General features: G+C 40.7%; 1 protein-coding gene across 3 annotated transcripts in view; it reads left to right on the top strand.

Annotated features, from left to right (window-relative positions):
• Positions 1-24,415, top strand: part of LOC148529144 (uncharacterized) — a 486,130-nt gene that overhangs the window by 63,324 nt on the left and 398,391 nt on the right. For all 3 annotated transcript variants that reach the window (XM_088468693.1, XM_088468692.1, XM_088468691.1), the window contains exons 5-12: positions 3,778-3,871; positions 6,828-7,001; positions 8,190-8,350; positions 9,659-9,788; positions 12,056-12,172; positions 12,501-12,656; positions 19,691-19,807; positions 20,641-20,787. In XM_088468693.1, coding sequence (XP_088324819.1) covers positions 3,778-3,871; positions 6,828-7,001; positions 8,190-8,350; positions 9,659-9,788; positions 12,056-12,172; positions 12,501-12,656; positions 19,691-19,807; positions 20,641-20,787 — 1,096 coding nt within the window. The remainder of the gene's footprint in view (positions 1-3,777; positions 3,872-6,827; positions 7,002-8,189; positions 8,351-9,658; positions 9,789-12,055; positions 12,173-12,500; positions 12,657-19,690; positions 19,808-20,640; positions 20,788-24,415) is intronic.

Here is a 24,415-nt window from a genome sequence, read left to right as displayed (position 1 = left end):
ACCAGTATCGCTGCAGCAGTGCCATCAGTAGCATCCTTTGGTAGCTACAGGTAGGCACCCTTCCATGTATACAGCTGCCCAGAGGGTCTTGAAGATGCTCTTCCGGGTCCTGGCGGTCCTGCCCCATTTGTGCAACATTATGATGTCATTTTAAGCCCAATTACGGCCTTGCTGCAAGGAATTAAGTAGCTGTTTTTAGAGACTTGTCATGGGATGGCTAACACAAAGGAAAATGCTTCCCACATCACTCATAGGCAAATGCAAGGGGGGTTTCTTAGTTCACACCAAGACCACAATAGAAATGGTAATATAATAGAATTTTACTAGTGCTGCATGTTCTTCTCCGTATCATAAATGAACTAATTAGTACTACCTGTGGATCTTTAAATGGAGAAACTTCGGAAGCAGCGATTTAGTATTCGGTTTGCAATCCGTGGCACATCACATGCAGGTATTGTAGGCTGAAAATTCAAACCACATCCAGGGCCTGATTGAGAGCCGCATGCATGGTGATGTTCGCAGAATGAGCGACTTATTTTGTGTGTGAAAATCCCTAAAAACTCTTCTGGCTCATGCTTTACCCCAGGTGCAGATCGGGGTGGAAAATTTCTGAAGCATTTCTATTGGGAAAGGGGGGTGGAATCTGTGGAGGGGGTGGTGTCTGATGGCATATGTATATGGGTCTGATTGTATATAAGGATCATGTGGAAGAGTCTGATCACATGGAGGAATCTGATGGCATATAAGGGCATCTGGATGGTCTGATGGCATATATGAAAATGTTAAAAAGGAGTCATCAAGCTCAGACTTTGCCCTGGGTAACAGAAACTTATAATCATCCCTGGGTTTAGAGCCACTGATTGTAAAATAATAGAACTATAGGGAAGAGGTTGTTGAACAGAGGTGACAGAGAATGGTGAGTCAATTTGCTGGGGCAAAAATGGTGTGCTAGAAGGGGACTAAATTATTATTTATCACTAATAAAGCCAATGTTGGCGTAAAGCCTGTGGCTCCTCCAATGTGTGGAAAATGCACTGCTTTATGGTCAACATTGTAAGTACCCACCCGTCTATTTTAATTACTCAGTATTACTCTGGCCCTCCTTCGCCCTACATGTAAATTTAATTGTCGACAAAGATAAGTTCACTTCACTATTATATATAGCCCCCTGATGTAAGTTGCTAGCATAATGCTGATGTGAGAGGCAAAGAGGATAAGTGTCCATCCTCCTAACAATACAATGAACCCTATAGCAATCCAGCCCCCACACACATACAGAAACTCCCATCTACCCAAAAACACCAGGGGGTATATTTAGTAAAGTGAGAGTTTTTATAAGTGGAGATGCTGCCCATAGCAACCAATCAGATTCTACTTAACATTTAACTAGCACTTTCTAGAAGATAATAGTTAGAATCTGATTGGTTGTTATGGGCAACATCTCCACTTTTAAAAAACTCACTTTAGTAAATGTACCCCCAGCTCTCAAAACCAATACAGCATCATACTTATTATTAGTAGTATTAACTACTTAACTTCAAACTCCGTCCTATGCGCTCTGCATCTTCTTTACAGTGCTGGTGACTGCTGTCTTCCAGCTCCTCTACAGCCATCCCAAAAGTTTGGAGAATGACACAAGTATTGGTTTTCACAAAGTTCGCACCTTTTTGTCAGATGTTACTATAGAATCTGAAGTAAAATTACAAGCATTTCATAAGTGTCAAAGGCTTTTATTGACAATTACATTAAGTTTATGCAAAGAGTCAATATTTGCAGTGTTGACCCTTCTTTTTCAAGACCTCTGCAATTCGCCCTGGCATGCTGTCAATCAACTTCTGGGCCACATACTGACTGATGGCCGCTCATTCTTGCCTAACCAATGCTTGGAGTTTGTAAGAATTTGTGGGTTTTTGTTTGTCCACCCGCCTGTTGAGGATTGACCACAAGTCCTCAATGGGATTAAGGTCTGGGGAGTTTCCTGGCCATGGACCTAAAAATTTGATGTTTTGTTCCCCCGAGCCACTTAGTTATCACTTTTGCCTTATGGCAAGGTACTCCATCATGCTGGAAAAGGCATTGTTCGTCACCAAACTGTTCTTGGATGGTTGGGAGAAGTTGCTCTTGGAGGATGTTTTGGTGCCATTCTTTATTCATGGCTGTGTGAGTGAGCCCACTCACACAGCTGAGAAGCAACCCCACACAGACAAGCGTTTTTCCAGATGCCCCAAACAATCTGAAAGGAGATTCATCAGAGAAAATAAGTTTACTCCAGTCCTCAGCAGTCCAATCCCTGTACCTTTTGCAGAATATCAGTCTGTCCCTGATGTTTTTCTTGGAGAGAAGTGGCTTCTTTGCTGCCCTTCTTGACACTAGGCCATCCTCCAAAAGTTTTCGTCCTGTGTCATGCCAACAGTAAAGCATCCTGAGACCATTCATGATGCTCAGTAAATATAAGAGAGTGGGTCTGCAGTGTTGCAGCCACTCCTCCTCAGGTGCCACCATGCCCGCTCCTTCTACTCCTGCAGACTTTGTGGCCAGTGTGTGTAGTACATTGATCCAATGCAGACTGCTTGTCACTGTTGCGATGATTGGCCAATGACACATCTCAGAGAGCAGCAGTGCCCTATTATATTTTAACACAATTGCAGCACTAAAAAGAAAACACTACTGCAATTATCATTGATGCAAAAAGGCAGGTCAAAGTTTCAAAACTTCAGATAAGTGTTAATTTATCTTAATTAAGCTTGGGTTAGTTGCATTTCAATCAACCAGAATACAGCAAGGAGGTTTTAATGCTGGTCATCAAATTGTGTTAGTAGTTCATCCAATTTCTTCCTCTTATATGAGCAGTAGTGACCAATTTCTCAGGCTCAAGTTTCTCAGTATTATCAAGAAGTGTAGCAAATAATTTCTCCCATTGGAGTAAATATAAGTTATGTGAGAATCAATTAAAGCGGGATAGAGTGTGTTCCCTAAATGGGGGAGACCAGGGGCATAGCTAGAACTTTTTGGCCCCATAGCAAAATGTTGAAGGCACCCCCAAGGCACCTCTCTCTCACTGCAGCGCTCCACCTGAGCTTTTTACAAAGTTGTCTACAGGATAAACTAATCCCGTTTTAGTCTGGGTCCGGGGCATCATCGAAATCCAACATGCTGGATTTCCCTGATTTGCAAATCCCGAGCAAAATATGACCAGGATCAGCAACTGGAATTTTTAACATTAATAATTTCACTGATTCCCCAACGGATCGGCAAAAATTGATGGGTGCTGATCGGCATTTCCAACTGGCAAATCGACGGTTCTGGTCGGATCTGGAAATTGACGAAACAGAAGGCAGATGTATGAGGGCTTAACCAAAGCTTCATTAAGCTAATTAACATTTATCTGACAATTTGGAACTTTTACCTGCTTTTTTGCATCTCTGATTGCAATAGTTTCTTTTCTTCCATAACTGGCGTTAGGTTTGGCAAATGATGGCTTAATATATTGCCTGATCTGTATGCTCCCCATTTGTAAAAATGGGAATTGTGGATTCAGATCTGGGGTTTTTGATTGCTGCACTTGGAAGTACTGCTTAGCCTTTAGTAAATTACAAGGATTACAAACGGCACATTAAGGTTGCATGAAAACGGCAATCTGAGCAAACCACGCTTTAGAAATTTCCTCAAAGATTGTAAAAATAAAATGGAGCTCTGCTGCTTCTTTTAGGTGACATTTTGTAGCTCTTACTTTAACTGTTAAATAATTTTTTGTGTCTCAATTTCTTTCCTAAACAGATTGTTTTACTACTAACAGATGGTAAATCTGGTGACGTGGTAGAAGAGAAAGCCCAACAATTACAAGACAGAGGCGTTACAGTATTTGCTATAGGTTGGTGAGGTTTTTATATTATAGAAAATGTTGTCAACAATAATATTGTGAGTGCATGCTAAAAACAGCAGTATGTGCAATTCACCTAATACATCATTCTGATGTTAAATATAAAATCCTTCCTAAGAAAATAATTAGATTATACTGTTTGTTTCTACATTGACAGATAATATATATCGTGTGAATATAGGCCCTGATTCTGAGATTTGCTCAATGCCAATATTTACACAGATCGAGTGATTGTTTGCTATTGCACATGCGCGATTGCTGCAGTGTGCACGCACAGCGATTGTATTGCGATCACACTCGCACAGAGGATTCAATTGCAAAGTGAGTCACAGGTAGTCACAGGTGTCACTGTGAGTGACAGCGTTTGGGGATGGTAACATGGGGTGGCTAGGCAAACGCAGGTGTGTAGGGACCGTTTAAACTCTTTTTTGGGTGTACATAAATTAACCATTGCGATCTCCTACGCAGCATGGAAGCTCTTCATGTGTCAGGGGAACTGCAGTGTTTGAGACAGGCCAGACCCGCCGCATATGTTGCACTGCGTCCATGTTCCCGACGTTTACACTGATGCACGTCGTCGGACAGATATGAGAAGGCAGCGGTGGGCGTCCCTATGCCTGGCTGTGCTTTGGAAGGCATTAGCATTTTTTATCAACCACGATCCGTAAGAGATTGCAGTTGCGATTACATTGGTGTAAATAATGGAATCAGACCCATAGTCCCCAGACCTATACAAATTTACCACCGCAGCATTGTTTGTTTGGTGTGTATTTATTAAGCCAAAATCATACGGAAATTACTACATTATTTCCACATAATTTAGGCACATTTTTATTATCAAGGCAATTTACAAAAGACTAAGGGCCTGATTCAGAGCGGGACGCTCTGACCAGAGCGCTCGCTCTGAATCAGGGCCCTCCTCCATTAAAATGGAGCGTCCTCCTGGACGCTCGTATAGCTGTGGGTCACCACCCACAGCATATACGAGCGTCCAAAAAGATGGTCGCGATGGTCTTGACCATCGCGACCATCGGACTTGCGATGGAGACCCTGCGGTAGGGTCTCCCAGCCACAAGCCCTGGAGTGATTTTGGCTCTATCAGAGCCAAAATCACTCCCACTGACATCACTAGTGATGTCAGTGGGGCCGGCTTCAGACGGTAGGCGTTCCCATGGGAACGCCTCCGTCTGGCCGCCACGCCCCCGGCATGCCCACCAAAGGGGGCGTGCTGTCAGTCACCATCGACAGCACGCCCCCTTTGGTGCGAGACCCGGAGCAACAGCTTGGCTGTCGCAGTCCGGGTCTCGCGCATGCACACGACGGAGCTCCCTCTGTCGTGCGCATGCGCAGTGGGGAACATCGACCCACTTGCGAGCGTACTGCCGCTTGCGAGTGGGTCTGAATGACCCCCTAAATGCAGGAGATAATAGAAATCTCTCTTACATTCAGCTAAATACCACAGTCTCCATAAATGCAGTCTTCTCCAATTTATCAAGCTAAAATAAGCATGTTTTTCTCATCCCCTATAGTTAACACCATCATCAGATGGCATTATTTACTATAACCTATAGTCTATATAGTATCACCAGAGAGACATCTACAGATTACTCCTTGGCAGCCTAGAGTGGGTGGGCACATGCCCAGTATGAAAACCTCTGTCACCACGCAATAAGCAAGCAGTGGAGGAGCTTTCAATGGGTAAAAGTTATCGCTGGGATAGCCTTCTATTGAAGGTATAGTCCCGTAATTACTTTAATGGTAAATTGGCCTGTTAATTCATTAACATTATGAACATTGTGAACATTATTAGGTCCCATTTTCTAATCACAGTTTTTGGACTTTATGTGCTTCTGGGCATTTGGCCTAATTGTAAAACATCTTGCTCTGGCATACTATATGTAAGTATGACTTTACAGCTAACCTGTAATCTAATTATATCATTGCAAACAACGTGTTAAAGCAAAATGTATAATGTCTTGTAAAAATGTTTACTATCTGTAAATCTTTGTAAACACAGACTAGTCTCAATGTAAAATTAATGAGAAAGGACACTTTTGGAGCTATTCTTGGTTTTTAGTTATGAGATATGTACATTACCTTGCAGTACTATAAATAGCAGATAAACAAGCGTACTTTATATTGTTTGGCTTTACTGTGAGTGAAATGACTGGGACAATGTTGTGAAATGAAACACAATGTATATAAACTCATGGGGAGATTCACTGACTAAGCCTTGAAAGTGATAAAGTGGAGAGTGATAAAGTACCAACTGATCAGCTCCTAAATGTCAGTTTACAGGCTGTGTTTGAAAAATGACAGGAGCTGATTGGTTGATACTTTATCACTCTCCACTGTATCACTCTCTAAAGGCATACACACTTATCGATATGCTCCATGAGCGATATCATTAAGTGATTTCCCTGCATTGCCGGGCTCAATATCGTTCAGTGACGGCACCCCCCGTCATCCCCGTACTTGCAGAAAATGATGATAGCGTCAGGTTGCCCTGCAAGTTCAGGCAATGAAAGACATCGTTAATAATCCACGGGAGCGTGCATAGTTAACGATGTTTTGCATACACACTGGACGATATTGAACGCGATGAACGATAACGATATCGTTCAAATCATCCAACTTACCGTCTAGTGTGTATGCGGCATTAGGCTTAGTGCATTATATCTATAAAATGTTTAAAAGAGAGCGCAACATAGTAAAACACATTCAAAGGTAAATTTTAATTGAACATGATAAAAAGCATGTACAGTGTACATCAAGTTTTAAAACTCAAAGCATAAAACACATTTTGCCTACTTCCGATCAACAGCCTCTCATAAACCTGATCTCCAGTCCATGCACTACTGGGGACTCCTCCAAGCGTAGCCATGATCCCCGACAATTAGTTCAACTTATATATTGATATCTTTCATCTTTTTTGTGTCTTCTCCAGGTATAAAGAATGCAGACAGAAATGAGCTGATTAAAATAGCTTCTGCTCCTAGTGAAGAACATATCATTATTGTGAATGATTACTGGTCCCTATTTGATATACTGCCCAGGATCTCCAGAAGAGTTTGCTTCACGGCCTCAGAGCCCCCAAGACCAATCAAACAGATTGTAGAAAGTGAGTTGGCTAACCCAGTATAGTTATCCTGACAAGTGCGGCACAAATATCAAAACCCTGGATATAGTGTTATGGCATGTAGATAATACTTGTTTAAAAAAAAATATATATATATATATATATATATATATATATATATATATACAGTACAATTCTTGGAAATTCTATTTTATGCAGTTTATAAAGAGGTTACATCTAAAAGGAACCCGAATTTAAATTCTAAGGTAGATCTGTTGTATAGAAATGAAAGAATAGGGAACTGTCCTGTAAGACATTTTCTATATGAATTTAGTAAGTATCTTAGTAGGCAAATACATAAAAACACATTTTTGGGGATCTTAAATATCATGTCATGGGGAATTGTACAAGTAGCTAAACTACAAATACCACAAGAGGCCAATTTATGTTAGAATGGTTTTATTTGGTTGTCTTTGACACAACATCTAAAGGAATCCAAATACTTGCATAAGTTTTGAGGAAAGATAAGCACCCTCTTTTTATTGTGGAACATTGCTAGTTTTTTCAGTTAAAGAGTTAAGGGTATAGAGGGGGCGTAGCCAGGAGGTTTGTACATCAAAATAGTAGTCAATGGTTGTATACTAAGGGGCTAGGCCTCTACAAGTCTTATAAATAGCCTGGAAGAGGAGCCATCTTCCTCTTTCCAGTTTTTTCAACCCCACCCACCCGACTAAGCTGCTTTGTATGCAAATTTCTTATTTTCGCTGGAATGTGCAAATGTTATGTTTGTTCCTTCCAACAGGTAGAGGTGCAGAACGGCGAGAAGCAGTGCTCCTGGGCGGCATATTTTTGGTGTAAGAGTGCATGGGTAGCATTTTCCTTTTGATAGCGGCAAGTTGGTCAGCTACCTTAGGGGGGACATGGCCTTCATCTTAGGGAGGGGTCAAGGCTGTGCCAAGTAAGGGAGAGCGGTACTGCCTCAGGCCAATTTACATTGGGCGGAGATCTGCCCCTTTCTTATTTAGTCATATACGATTGCTGGGCTGTGGCCCGGAGCACTGCTTTCTTAATGCCACCATCTTACAATACAATTACAATCTGATTAATAAATTTCACCTGTGTCCTCTTTTAAATCCAAATACGTGTTCGAGTGTTTATTTCTAGTTAGTGGTTAAGTTATTTAGCATAATGTAAGGATTAAAAGTAATGAGTGTCTTATGTTCCTTGCAGTTGAAAAAATTATTGGCCCTAGAGATCTAATTGTGAGTGAACAAAATTACAATTCCATGCGTGTCACATGGAGCCCGGCCACAGGTGATGTAATAGGTTATCAAGTTGTCCTGAATTCTATCACATCTTCTGGACGTCTTAATACAAATGACCAGAGACAGGTAAGTAGTGAAAATAAGTGACAATTGAAGCACTGCTTTTTAAGTCTAACCTCTGTATCTGATGTATGCATTCTTAAAGTGGGTACACACTTGGCCGATGACCTGTCCAACGATTCATAAGTGTACACACTTACCAATCATTCAACCGATGTGCCTACGTTGACATCACAACTAGGCGGTCACTAGCGGGTCCCTGCAGCAAGTGTACATGTAAGTGCAGCCAGACATGCCGATATATCTGCAAAATATATTAGAATCAGATGTGCTGCAGGACCGATGCAATATGTTTGTATCAGTGATTAGCAGCCAACTAAATATTAAGCAACAATACACTGCAAATTTACATAACAATAAACGTCTACAAATAAAACTGAAAGGGCACAGGAAATGCTACTTATTTGCAAGCATTATAATGAAATAAAAGTTGGTAAAGAAATGATAATTCTACTGGTAGGATAAGAGACATTTAATACCCATGATTATGATCATTAGATACAGAGGGGGTCATTCAGAGCCGGTTGCAAGCGCCGAGCGCTCGCAACTGGGTCGATGTTTCCCCACTGGGCATGCGCACGACGGAGCTGGCTCCGACGTGCGCATGCGCGAGACCCGGCTAGCGACGGGGCGCTCTGTAGCTAGGGGTCTTGCACCAAAGGGGGCGAACTGTCGATGGTGAGTGACAGCTCGATCTGTTTGGGAGGCGGACAGGGGGCGTGGCCCGCCAAACGGAGGCGTTCCCGATGGAACGCTTGCCGTTTGGGGGCGGCCCCACTGACATCAGCAATGATGTCAGTGGGGAACTTCCTGCTCGATCAGAGCAGGAAGCTCCCTGGGGCTTGCGAGTGCCGAGACCCAACCTTAGGGTCTCGACGCAAGCCCATGGTCTTGACCATCGCGACCATCACCATGGTCGGTCGCTAGAGCTGTGGGTGGTAACCCACAGCTTAGCGATCGACCAAGAAGCGGCACTACAAGATGCAAGCGGCCGCCCTCATTCAGAGCAACCGCTTGCATCTAATGACCATCTCTGAATGAGGTCCAGAGTGTGAACATTACAGAGATCTGACACAAGAAAACAATAAAAATAAATGTCATATTAATTAATGACAGTAACCAGTTCAGTCCTTGTCTCAAGGTATATTTGGGAAATGCTCTCCTTTTTGCTGTATTTCATTTCTCACTTAGGTTGCAGAACCCAACTGTGCATTGTGATTACATAACCCGCAGATATGAGACATAATTTATTCCTAAATATTATTTCTGTTAAAAAAAATAATCTATAATACCAGTTTCCTTTTATTTTGTCAGATTATGTTGGACCGTGACAAGCACACATTGTTGATGAAGGAACTGAAGCCAACCACAGAGTATTTATTTACAGTGCTGGCCATCTACCAAAATGTTATAGGGGATTCAGTAACAGTCAGAGGGAAAACAAGTATGTTTTTACATTCTGATTTTGTATTGAAGCTTAGTGCTGGTTGGTAGGGAATGTTACTTTATAACCAGCAACAACCTTGCTCTGTCTGTTTTGTTGTTTGCTAAATTCTAAATGTTGGATATTTGAAGAATTCTTTTACACAACTTGGGAAATAATATGGAATTTAGAATTTTGAATCAAATTGTCAGTAAACGCTTCAGTTAAACGATTTTCACTTAAGTGTTCATATGATTTGGAGCGTAAGATTGAACATAGAGCATCAGAGTAGTGTTTCTATTTTCCATGACTCAAAACTATCTATGCTGCTCTTAAATCAATCAACTGTACAATGCAAATTGAAATTAATTATCGTAAAGTTTTTTTTAACATTTGTATAAGAATTTTTATATGAAGCCAAATGGGATCAAACTATCCAGTGATTAATATCCCTTCATCCTGAAGCCTTCTTTACATAGTTAGCGGGAAGTTGTGTTTTTTTCCTCTGGCACCTCAACTGTTTCTTCATTTATTCAGACTACCGCAGATTCACTGTTCTTCTAAACTTTCAATACGGAATACAATAGAACTGTGACAGTCTTTGGGCTTCTTAAGTACCAAGTTTAATGGGTTCTAAAAGAAAATGTTCATAGCTGGACATCACTTTTAAGGGCATATTTATTAAACTGATATTGCAGGAAATCCCCCAAAACAGCAGTTTTTGGTGGGTCTACACAAAATCTAAGGACTCCCAGGATTTAACAAGGAAGGACTGCAGCAGATATCTCCAATACCTGCTGCAAACCCTCCATTCCCGACTGCAAAGCAGATTTCTGGCGCTTGACCCAGGGGTCTAACGCAATCTGAAGATGGAGTTAGCCTGCAGCAGTTTATGGACTACTGCATTGCAGTTTTTACTGGAGAGGAATCCTCTTGATCTCTGTTGGCCCACGATGATGCATACGTAGGCCAAAGGCCACACATGATATCGAACCCGGAAGCAGAGTGATAGTGACTTTGCTTTTTTCTCTTTGCTGGAATGGGGTCTTATCGAAGTTGTGTCCCGGCAAGAGCTCCTGCCTAAATTTGCATGAAAATTATCATTTTAAAAGTGCAAATTTAGACCAAAATATTTTAATGGCCCTATTTATCACATGATAACTATGACCTTAATCTATGGGCACTGGGGCAGTAGTGTAACAAAGAGAAATTTCACCCTTGACACCAATAATGTTGGTTCTTTCTATAGTAGTAGTAGGTTTTTGCTAAAATAATGAGTCACCAGTGAGAACATGGAAAATAGACTAGAGCCGATTCACAAAGACGTGTACTCAGTAAGGCTTTGCCATAAGCAGGAAATAACAATTCTGCTCACCTGTTTAAAGTTCTTGTTAGTGCCAAGATTGTTAGATGATGCATAAATCTAGCTTGCTTATAATTGCACTGGGTTAAATATCGATTGATTTATAATGTATGCAGAGTTCAGGTGCAATTCTAGGTTGTGTGCATGGCCGGGTTGGGTATGGGATGCCTGCGCTCGGGATTCCATTGGTTAGAATCCCAATGCCGGCATCCTGACAGGGTTACCATACCGACACTTGTTGGTCAGTGTGCTAATCCTCCCACTGTCCCTACCCTAACCCTCCCTCCCCAGGGCCTAACCCTAACCTCCCCCCTAGTGCCTACCCCTAACCTCCCCATCCTTGCACCCTAAACCTAACTCTCCCCCCTTAGTGCCTAACCCTAATCCTCCCCCTTAGCGCCTAACCCTAATCCTTCCCCTAGTGCCTAAACACTAACCCCTAACCCTAACCCTCCCCCCGACCCCTGACTTACCTTCGGTATCCTGGGCATCCCAACCATCAGGATGCCGAACGTGTCCCGCATGGCCTGGTATAAATCCGGATGATAATGATGGCTGTTGCTCTTTGCTGCAGATGTTTGGGGGATGGTGCGACTGCACACTATGCGTGACTCAGAATAGCTGCAGAAGTCCGATTGTGTTTGCCATGCAGGCAGTGTAATGACAGATGTGTTCCCATTGCATATGACTCAGACACATTATGTTTGGCAGTATAATACTATTACACAAATTTTTTAAAAATGTATTCCATTGTGAGTGGCTGCTGGATCAGATAGCTGTCTAGATCCTCATGTAATACCAGTTCCATAGCACTCACATAGGCTGTTATGGCTTTAGTTGTGACTTTTGTACAAAAGAAAGATACAGATTTGTTTGTGCAAAGTAATAAAAACAAAGAATATTTTTTACTCTATTTCTATGAAAGCTCCGGTGCCTTCGGTAACCAATTTCCGAGTCACAGATGAAGGACTTTTTGGCCTAAAAGTAGCATGGACTCCTCCTTTGGGGAAACTAGATGGATTCAAGATCTATATTCCAAGATGTAAGTAACAAAAACTAAATTGTCATTACAGTAAAATGCTGAACTTTTTGCAGAAATAATACTTTATGCGCAAAGTCTATGACAGAGATAGGCAACCTGTGACCTTCTAGCGGTTGCAAAAGTAAAGGTACTACCATCCCTGTCACCTAGAGTTTAGCGGAACATGCTGGGATGTTTAGTTCCCCAACAGCTGCTGTAGAAAGACACTTTAATCGTCTGATATATTATACTCACCTGCAGAGTGTCTGGAGCTGTCCAGGGTCTTAAAAGCAAACTAGAGAAGCAATAAATATTGTTTAATGTGATTTAACTTTTTCTTTGATCTTAGCCAACAGACCTGGGTTTACATATGAACATATTTTAAATGGTGATGTCTCCTCACACTCTATTGATAACTTAGAGGAAGATAAAGAATATACCATCAGTATCTATGCTGTATATCCTGAAGGACCAAGCCAACCTGTTTCCGCAGTGGGACGTACATGTAAGTAAGTTAGTTAACTTACAGTAGATACAGCTGCAAATCACAGTGACCTACTGTATGTAGAAAACAAAGTTGTATGAAGGAAACACTCGGGTCTGTACGTTTACAGAACAATACAGTTTATATAAGCTTCTTATTGATTTTGATTTTCATCATTGATTTTAGTTTTAGTAGAATACAAAAATTCTTATTTACAGTACAGCAATGTATATATCTGTTCATGCACGCCAGCTAACAAAAGCTTTATATGACATCACAAAATATGTTTAGTCTTGTTAACTATTGTTTATTTTAGTAGATAAATTATTATTAAGACTTATTTCTACAGTTAAATAAATAGTGCAGTACTCTATCATGTGTCACATTTCAAAATAACTGGTTTATATGCACTAATGGACATTGCTGAGTAATGTCTTATTATATATAATGTGTATCTCTCAAAAATATATATGGTATCAACACAGAGAGTGAATTAAAAAACTATATAACTTGATTGCTTAGTACAAAACATTGGGCCATTGAGTGCTGAATGGGGCCTGGGTACTAGGGGTCCGTGGCCAAATCTGGGAGAATTGGCCACGTCCGTATACATTATTTTAAAAAATACTATGTGCACCACCGCTTCGTTGTGTAATGGGGGATCTGTCCCCCTCAGCAGCGACCTGGGCCCCTCTAACAAGCCCTAGCTGGGGTATTCAGTAATCACCCCCCTCTTGTCGCCCCTGTAAAAAATTGCCCAATGTTTAAGTATGAAGAACCATGTCAATGCAGGTAAAGAAAAATATCCATGCACTCTAGAAAAAGCATTTCCATAGGTAAGTAACTGCAAACTTTGACAATATAGTTTAAATGAAATAACCTAGGCTACTCTGCCTTATTACCAACCCTTTTATTCTGTGTTTGCTCTAAATGGTAAAGCTCTGCCAACTACACTGCAAATATATAAATAAGTGTTAATAAATAAAATCCAAATAACATTAATTATTGCTAGCATACTCTTATCACACCAACACACCACTATAAATATATTGATGCTGAAAATAGTTTTAAAGCAGTTTTCAAGGCAGTTTGTTGAAGCAGTTCTAAAGATTTAAACTTTTGCAATTAATTTTTGAAATGCATTTTTAACTAAATTCAAGCAAGGTGAACATGTTCTACCACATTAGAGCTTGATTGAATCTAATGGTTACATTGTAGATTTGATCACAATGTAATGTTCGCTGTTTAATAGAAAAATTTTAAAAATAGTATAAAATATAGCCAATTAATATCAAACTGTCAGAAAATGTCATACTTAAGTGTAAGTTTCAGCGTCTCAGAATTTAAGTTAAAAACATAAAAACACACACCATGGTGGTTGAATCATAAACTAATTTTGATATTTTCAAGATTGGTTCAACCAAAAATTGAAGGCTGCTGAAATGGCTCAAATAGTCAAGCATAACTAATACTAGCTGGAGTACCCGGTGTTGCCCGGGATTTTAAGGATGATTGTTTACACATCATCCTCCAACCAACCTCTCCTTAGGCAGGCCTCACGAAAATTGTGACAAACTTCCCCATCAACAGTCCTAAGGTCTTCGAAGGAAGTAGGACCTGTAATGGTGTAAAGCAAACTTTGGAGATAGAAACATTCAAAATTTGTGGGATGTACAGTATAAATACGGCCAAGAGCTTCTGTTGCTCTGATACCAAGATGACCATCTACAGCGACTACCTATTTTCTGTGCAGAAAAACTTTGGGAGAGGCATTCCATGTGTAATATTTTGGCAGCTCACAGTACAGCAGGGTCCTTGCAAAGTCATCATTTTGACACAGTTGGAAGAAAGAAGTAAATGTTGTTGCATAATTTGGTATAGTCAGAGAGCTGAGAATGCTGGCAAAGCTTGGTAAGCTCTCTTCGATAATAAACATTAAGATCATGACAAAACATGACAACACAAAACGCTTGCTCCGAGGCCCTACCCATATGCCGTGAGGCCCCACAATGAGCATCTAGCAAAAATTGTGGTTTTAAATTAATTAAAAATGAACAGTAATTAATTTTGATTTAAAAAATTTTTAGTTGCCTCCACTGTGTTTTAATACGCTCGTATGTAAAATGTCACGATCTTCGCTTGTAAACTGTGGATTTGTATAGAAAGACAGAAATACAGAAGGACAAATTTTCGCTTTGATATAGTAGAGAAGATAGAAAAGAAAAAATAGTAGATAAGCTAAATCCTTTTGTAATTCCATACCTGACCTGTAGAGGGTGAATGCTATGCAAAAATTGTGTTTTTTAATTAATTAAAAAGTAACAGTAATTCATTTTGATTTAGTAGAGAAGATAGAAAAGAAAAATTAGTAGATAAGCTAAATCCTTTTGTAATTCCGTACCTGGCCAAAAATTGTGGTTTTTCATTAATTAAAAAGTAACAGTAATTAATTTCGATTTCAAATTTTTTAGTTGCCTCCGCCGTGTTTTAATACACTCGTATGTAAAATTTCACGATCGTGGCTTGCAAACTGTGGATTTGTATAGAAAGACAGAAGGACAAATTTTCGCTTTTATATAGTAAATAATCACTTGGTCAATTTGTAAAGTCAATGATCTCAGTTCTCAAAACAAGTGGAGAAGCAACACTACATAACATGGTATATCACAAATGACACCAATGATTTATGTTTTACACAGAAATGTAACTAGAACTTTGAGAGGTCTATAGCAACATTTTGTAGGGGCCCCTGCCCCAGTTCTTCTAGGGAGACACTTAACTTCACAGCAATTGTTAATTTTATCCTGCAAAGTAGTGTCCTATTTAATTTTATGCCCGATAGCAGTGCCCTAGTTGATTTTATTCTCCATAGTAGTGCCTTAGTTCATATTATCTCATAGTATTGCCCTACCGTAGATCACATAATGACTCAGTTCCCCCAGTTCACATTGTGCCACATTCCAGAGTCCCCAGTTCACATAAACCATATTGTAGTATTTGTATTTCATATCATTATTTATTAATTAACACATTTACTTACACAGCATCAGCATATCCTGTTGTGCTTTACAATTGGGAACAAGGCAGTAATTAAACAAATCTGGGTAAAAATGGACTAACAAAGACGTAAGAGGGCCATGCCACATAGTGTCCCCAGTTCATATTAAGCCACGCCGTTACCCAGGTTATATTATGGATATTATTGTGTTATTCTCTGGCGCTGCAGAGGGTCCCACTGATGTAGTTTAGTCTTTGCCTAAATGTATGAACCCTGAACCCTCAAATATAGTGAGCTCTGAATAAGGGCAATAGCAAATTACTTTAAAAGAAAGATCTATGTGCTCTCACTACTTTTTTGCGGGACATAAAATACAGAAACATCCACTATGTGGATTTAAAATAATATTATTTATTTATTCTGCAAAATACATCAATTAACTGCTGTGTTCAATCCTTCGCCACAGTATTTAAATGCATTGTGTTAAAAGGTGTTAACCTGTTCAACTATAACAAAGTAATGCAAACATAAAGTGCAAGATCGTTTTTCAGCAAAACAAAGATATAAATAACATAAAATTACATTTCTGAACCAATAAAATATTTAGCAACATTTGATAGAACAAAAAAAACAGCATACGCAATAAAAACAAATAATAAAAATAATAAAATATTTTAAAAAATTCTCACTTGGAGAGATGTTTTGTAATGCGTTTCTTGGTATACCGACAGCTTCCCCTGGCAATATGGTAAGAAATGATGGCCTTATGTATATAAAGCAGAGATAGCCCTGATTGATTTGCTAAAAATAGATTAAACTAGCGAATTGGATCACATGGATCTAGACAAAAAGGTGGATATAGGAGAACAAACGAAAGTGTTCTAAATGGAATTCTATGAACAAGACAGGGTTGGATAGTGGTGAATGAGCTCAAGTAGATGATAGAAGCAAAAAAGATTATGTGTAAAACAAATATATGTAGTGAATTGTTTGAATGTGTCCATCATCATTGGTGGGATGATAATAGTGTAGGGAGGAGATAGAACTAAAAGACTGTTTCAACTGTGCTATCAGATCTTGTTAGATCATGACAAAGGAGCTGCACTGCCTGGCTCCTGTTCTCTAGTGAGGCTGGTTGCTAGGCAAGCTTAAAATAATTAAACAAAAATTGCCCTGTGAGTCTGTTGGTGACTACTCTTACCCTATATATGGTATTTACTCTGAAGACTTCTTTACAGTTCATATTATGTTACATATTATGTCACACAGTGCCACTAGATTACTATATGACACATTTTAGTACCCCCAGTTCACATTATGCCACATTGTACTGCCCCCAGTTCACACCATGCAACACTGTAGTATCCCCAGTTTACATTAAGCAACAAAGATTCCCCATTCATTCTAACACATTGTAGTGCCCCCAGTTCACTTTATGCCACCTTGTTATACTCCTCAGGTCATATTATGCCATATTTTCGTGCCACCCAGTTCACATTATGCCACATTTTAGTGCCCCCCAGTTCACATTATGCACTGTGTCCCCAGTTCACATTGGTGCGCTCCTGATTATTTTACAACTAAGATCAAGGCCCAACTTGTATCTAATGGGCCCTTGGAGATGTCAATGGCCAAGGTGTGGAGGGGTAGTGGGTTATTTTATCACTAAACTAGAATTGCAGTACAAATTCAGTAATAAAAAAGACATGGTGTATACAAGGGCCCACTTACCTGTTTGATGTAGTGGATGTCCACATCTAGGAAACTTTTTGTATCCTGAGTTTCTTGATGAGGCTGACAGACCGGTTTCTTCCATGTTCCCTGTTATGTCGACTGTGTCCAGCTCTGTGCCATTATGAGCAAAGTGCAGAGGATGTGACAGCAGATCCCTCTCTTATGGGTCCCATAGCAATGGCTCCCATTGCACCTACTATAGTTAGGCCCCTGGTCTAAATAAAGTAGGTGCAGGGGGAATAATCATTCTCCATAACTATTTTATATTGCTTTCCAACATAATTTAAAAGTTGTTATATGTGACGCAAGCACCCTGGCACTGCTCCTTCAGCTGTATGTTTTTTAATTAATTAATTTTGTGCTTGTTTTGCAGAAGACATTGTTTGTTGTTTTAAACTACTTAGCCAATTTTACCTTTAAGCAATTTGCCAAGGTGAGGGATGAGTCTGTTGCTTGTGTCTTCTGATGCTGGGTACACACTTTAATGATGGTGAGTGGCAGATTTGTAAGGGATATACACTTACCAGTCGCTCCTCAATATGTCTGGCCTGACATCAGAACTGGGTGGGCTTTTAAATTTGCCCGTCCTGTTGTGATGTCAGTGTTGGCAGGTCATGTGGCCAGTGTACGGGTCGGCTGTACACACATGCAGATGTACCGATATATATATATATATATATATATATATACATATGTATATCGACATCGGCTGTGCTGCAGGGCCAACCTGATATGTCTGTGAATGACGTCGTTCACAGATATAATGAGAGTACACTCTAGCCTATGGACTCGCGATATGTTATTCGTAAAACTAACGATATATCAACAAGTCTGTACCCATCTTGAGGTTAAGTGAGAAATGATTATTGCAAACAATTAAGAGAACCCCATAATAATTGTATATCAGAAATAGAGCAGTTTTTTTATTTATTCAAAATTTAAAATGATAATGATTATCTCAAATTATATATATTTTTATTACAGCCCCTATACCTCAGTACAAACAATTATTGTATGTATAAATTAAATGATGAAGACATTTTGTAAAGTGCACTCATACTGTATGTGTATGGTTATGGCATGGAGGCTTCATATTCATGACCTACTGTAGATGAGTACAAAAATTGATTAAAACCAGATGATAACACCATTGTTAGTTAAGGTTCACAGGAAGTTCTCTCTCCTCTAATACATATTATATCCTAGACCAGTGGCTCTTAATCTTTTTTCCCCCAGGAACTCCCTGGCAGCCCGTTTGCATTACTTGTATCACCAACTTTTGAAAAAATAAACATTTGTAATGAATATAATTGCTATAAGATAAAATGTTAAGGTGCCACTATATATAAAAGCAATAAATGTGCTATAAACAAGACCCAAAATTTGAATTAATTGTGTGTATTTATTTTTCACTCATATATTACATTTTAAGAAAAACATAAAATCTGAAATAAAATATATTCCATGTCTGCTTTCTTAGTATTTTTGAAAGCTGTGTTATGTTCTAACAATTACAGGGATAGCCTTTTATTAATTTTTTTAATTTAATGATTACATTTTTTCTTACTACTTTATTGTTTTGAATCAGCTAGAAACTGGTAAAACATACTGTTTATTAACATGTAATATTATAGGTTGATGTCAATCACAAGTTCTGATATTAGGGGCGCTGTGTCAGAAATTATCACAATATCACTGAATTCATAGGTGTCAATCCAATTAGGTGCGAGCCATTCTCACGGCGAACTCACACTGCGAGTTTCATTTGCAAATCAATTCCAAACTCGATAGCTTTATCAGAGGCAATTCTTCATATTTTGTAGAAAAGTCACGCAACCTTACCGTGAGTACCGCAAATTGACATTTCTAATTCGATCTCTCATTTCTCGGGTGTGCATATATGTGTGATGTATGCAAGTTTCATGAAACAAACCTGCATTTGCAAACTCGCCCCTAATTGGATTGAGCCCATATAATCTATTGTATGCAGGAAATACCAGTGATAATGTCACAGAATTGTCCTGCTTGTTATCATGTGATACATGGGGGTAGAGATCCCTAGATTGCTTTCCCTATGTGTCTAATTATCACCTAGATGCTATTCCCTCACGTATCCTGCCTTTACAGAAATTGTTTTGCATACTCCTGAATGTCACAGGTAAGTACCCCTGAGGGTACTTGTGCCTCATGTTGAGAACCACTGTCCTAGATGAACTGAGTGTTAGTCTGACATAATACATGCAGTATTTGTGAGTATGAGCCTCAAGCAGTTTAGCCCAGCTAAATCTATATGTATCACAACAATTGCTTATATTTCTTGCAGTGAAGCTGCTTTCTGTAAAAAGCTTGTCACTACGAAACATCACTACTGGAACTATTCGAGCACACTGGACTCTTGTGCGGGGTGCCACAGGCTATCGACTTACTTGGGCATCTGCAGGTTAGAACAGATCTTAGAACTGTTTCTGTACTTAAACATACTTACAGTAATACAAATTTTAGTAATAGAAAATAAGGATAAGCACGTGTATGACTAGGGAAACCCACTCTGCATTCACATTTTTGGTGAAATACGGAATATTTTGCATATAAATTTGTCAAATATGAAGCCAAAATTAATCTCTAATTTGCAACACAAGAGTATATTTAAATTACTGTATGACATTTTTAGGCATTTTAACTGCTAGAAGCAATAATGTGTTGCTTAGGAATATCACAGAATGAGAATGCAGGCTTGGTTAACTGATCACTAAATGTGTCAAACAACTTTTTTATTGGCTTTTATTGTTCTATACATGGTCCTATAGCCTCAGTTATATTTGTATAAAACTAAGGAAATGGTATTATCTAGGCATTATGTTTGTTTAGTTTGTCTTTGTTATGCTTGATACTTCTGGGGGTAAATTTACTAAAGTGAGAGATTTTAGAAGTGGAGATGTTGCCTATAGCAACCAATCATATTCTACTTAACATTTAACTAGCACCTTCTAGAAGTTAATAGCTAAAATCTGATTGGTTGCTATGAGCAACATCTCCACTCTCACCTTAGTAAATTTACCCCCTGGTATGATGTTCACCTGTATTTTTTTTGTCCTGATTATATTATTTTCCGCTTTCAATAAAATAAAAAATATTGTTTTCAAAGTGTCTGGATAGATTAAAAAAAAATAAAACCATAAACTAAAAGCCTTAACAATAAAAATAAAAACTAAGGAGATGCTAATTCCATGCTTTTTTTGTTTTTTACTAATTTTCCTTTTTAAACATAAACAGAGGGATACCATCAAAACATTAATCTGGCTGACAGCTACACTCAGTACCTGATCCAAGGGTTGCAACATGACACTGAGTATATAGTAACTATCAACCCCATCTTTGTAGATGTAGAGGGACCTGTAGTTACTGAGAAAGCTGTAACCTGTGAGTATATTTTAGTCTTAAATGTTATTTTTAATAGTATATGCATCAAACAGCCTACAGTAAATTGTAATTTGGGGAGGAAACAAAATCAGTTTCCAGTGTGTTACTTCTCAACGGATCGCTATATTTTAGTAACCAGATATCAGTGTAACATCCAGTTAACAACTTCTTTCACTATGTATTTCACATTACCGTTTGGATTGGGAGCAGGAAAGGGTTGAAGGTCATTATGCAAAATGCTAGCGCTGAATGTAAACCTATATTGTAAAAAGTCATTCCAATCTGTTTGTGAAATCTACAGAGCTGGATAGAATACTTTGTATATATTGGACAGAGTAAAAAAATGTCATAATATTAAATAAATATAAAAATAAGCAGTATATCACACCATTATACTATCTATCATTATACTCTCTTTCTACTTCAGAGTCCATAGGGGGTCCACAGGGTTGACCTTGGGGTATAGGTTGGGAACCAAATCCGGGCATCACGCAGTTAAAGCTTTTAGCTCCTAGGATACACTTGGGTCCACTCTCCCTATAACCCCGCCCCCCAGCCAGAGGCACCTCAGTTTAAGTTGGTGCCTGGCCGGAGTCGGGTCACCGTTAGTGCAGTGGGGAGCTGATTAGCAGCCCCTAAGCTTAAAATTTATTTAAAAAAAAAAAAAAAGAGTTTTATTATTTTTTACTACTCTTCAGAGCGTCAGCGTCAGACTGTCCAATGGACGTCTAAGCTGCCGCTCCTACACCCCGCCGGCGCTGCGACGCCAGTACAGATCAGGGGATCGCAGCGGGACCCCAGAGTCTGTACTAGCCGGACTCTGGAGGAATCCCTAGGCTGCTGCCGGATCGACGGGGACAGGTAAGTCGCGTGGTCACCGCTTGCGGTGATCCACGTGTGTATGCAGCCTTATGCCTCCGGTCTCCGGGGACAGACCGGAGGCGCTAGCGGTGGCGGCGGGCTCCCCCTCCATGGAGGCATACCCCGCGTGTCCACTAGCCCACCAGGGATTATAGCGGCAGCGGGAGCCGGCATCCAGGGGGGTTAATTGCTAGCCAGGGGAGGAAGCCTTCCCTGTCTAGCGGCTCCTCCCCTCAGCTCAGCGCGCCTTTTAACACGCAGTCTGGCGTCGCTGAGCTGCTTCCTCCGCGGGCCACGCTTCTTCTGAGGTCTCCAGCGGCCATTATCTCTCGGTGGTGCTGCAGAGCTCCTAGGATGACAGTGCGTACCTGGCCATTTTGGGTGAGTGTACACAGCGCTATAGCCTTCCCAGACACTGAATCTGGGCAGTTGAATGTAGCGACATTGTGCAGTATATTATATGTCATGCAAATGTATGTATATATATTTTTCTGCATTGTATGTGACTTATGCTAGTGCTGACTGTCTGCTTTTCTCACCTGTCAGTGTATATCTATCCCTTTTCTTTATCTGCCCTAATACCGGTGTACCTAGGGTGGTTCTGAGACCTCACATATATATACTTGTTAATATTTGTGAGGTTTGTCACATACTGTTGCGTGCTGCACGTTGCCATATTTTAGATGGAACTGTGTGTTGCATACGCTGATAATGGGTCCCTGCAGCTAATCTTAGCGTCAGTCAGGACCGGTATGGCTCTGCTTAATATTTCCGTCAAGATAGTCAAATATATTTGACCAGGAGATTGCGCACGATACTGCACCCATTATTGCTATCCTGCAAGCCATGTGCTGCAGGTATTAGTGCGGAGGATTTGACTCAGAAAGGTTTTGTATGCGGCGCCATCTGGTGCCGGGCCCCTTGCACGACCCCTTTGGGCGGTTTATTTCTCAGGATCCTCTCCTTTGAGGATCGCCGGGCGGGCCCCATTGTCGTAACTCGCTTGTGGTTACTTCACCATACTGCCCTTTTCAACTCGGGGTATCTCGCAATTTCTTGCACTTTACCCCTGTGTCACAGACTATCGCTCCCTGCCGGGGTTTTTCACAGTACATGAATTACCTCCGGTACCGCATCGGTCTGTCATTCCCCTTGCAGGGATTACCACAACGGCCACCCTGGTGGATGTCGTTTTCTATGAAATACTAAATGGCGTGATATACGCCCTGTGGTTACTTCCCAGTGGCTCTGCCGTGAACTGGAGGGTGTATTCGGCTCTTTCCCCCTCACATGGGGGGAGCCGATTTCAAGTATTATTATTCCTGCTTTGGGGCTGGTAGCCAGGTTCATTCTGGATATAGAGAATGTCGATCCTGCACCTGTATCATACATTCCTCGTTTCTGCCCAGTGGGTGGATCTCATGGCGGGAGTCTGGCTGTCGCCAGATACGAGGGATCACAAAGGCCTCCTGTTTCCCATTCCCTAAGGGTCCGCACAAGTAATAGAAATCTCCTTCTGGGGTGGATTTGTATGTTAATCGTCGGGTTACAGGCATTAATATGCCTCCCATCCCGGCCTGGACGGATTTTACGGATCCCTAGGTGGTAACTTTACCTGAAATCAATGTACTCGTTTTCAGGGCCTGTTGCCCGTCCTACCATGGCCATCGCATGGTTGGTTAATACTGTTGCATACTGGGCTGATGCATTTGTAACGTTTTTCCCCTTCAACACGTCTGGGATTCAAATGTCTTTTGCCGCTCACATAAAATATGCAGTTGTCATATGTGGGATTACCTACATTGGATGCCGGTCTTCTAACTTTCAGGGTTTCGGCTGCGTCTGTATCCGCCGCAATACCCTATGGCTACGTTATGGGAAAGCAGAGGTGCAGTCTCCTACCATGGGGAAGATCTTGTTTGGTCCGGCCTTTACAAGATTGTTGCATCATTGGCAGTATCACTAATGGAGAGATGCCGTCTTTAGCTACTCCCACTACATTCGGACTAACTCTGTTAAGTCTTTTTGTCCTCAGGGTCAGCCTAAAGGCCTGCTTTTTCCTAGGCTGTTGACCTCCACGGGGGCCACCATATCTAGTACCGAGCTGTCCTGGACTTCTGGACGGCCCTGCTTCTACGCCGGACGATAAACCTTCAGCCTGACGGGGCAGGTCTACATCTGGGGGATTTCAGAGTGAGATACTGATTCTCAACAGCCTCTCATTGCTCAGGCGGCCTCCTCACAGGCGTTGTTACACGGGCCCTTCTTCCGATCAGGGCCTTACAAACCCAGAAAGCTATACAGCCTTTGCGGTAAGCAGAGCTATTTCGGCCAGCCTCACTATCTCAGCGAGGGACTGGTTGTTCTACTTTCTTTCTGGGGCAGTGGCCGACTGGTCCTCATTTGCCTATCCTCTGTCTCAAATCCCTGAATCGGATACTAAGGGTGCTTGGACTCAGGAGGAGTCCACCATGCTCCATCATCCGATGTTTGGAAGCTAGGGACTTTATAGTATATCTGAGTATTCAGGATACGTACCTACGGGTACATACAGAGCCCTCTCATCAGCAGGGGTTCAGGTTTGCTGTGCCACAGCAAAACTTGCAAGTTTCGGGCTCTGCTTTTTGGGACTGTCCTTAACTCCACCGGGGTTTACCAGCTTTACGGATTTTCTGACGGTTCACCTGTTCAGTGTATCCGAATGCTCCTTTCTCTGGATGCCCTCCTGCTTTTAGCAGGATCACCGAGGTACTTTACCGCCGGGTCA

The sequence above is a fragment of the Taudactylus pleione genome, unplaced genomic scaffold (assembly GCF_031769625.1).
Source record: "Taudactylus pleione unplaced genomic scaffold, aTauple2 ptg000086l, whole genome shotgun sequence".
Lineage (NCBI taxonomy): Eukaryota > Metazoa > Chordata > Amphibia > Anura > Myobatrachidae > Taudactylus > Taudactylus pleione.
Note: the sequence above shows the minus strand (reverse complement) of the source record. Positions and strands in the feature narration are given on the sequence as shown.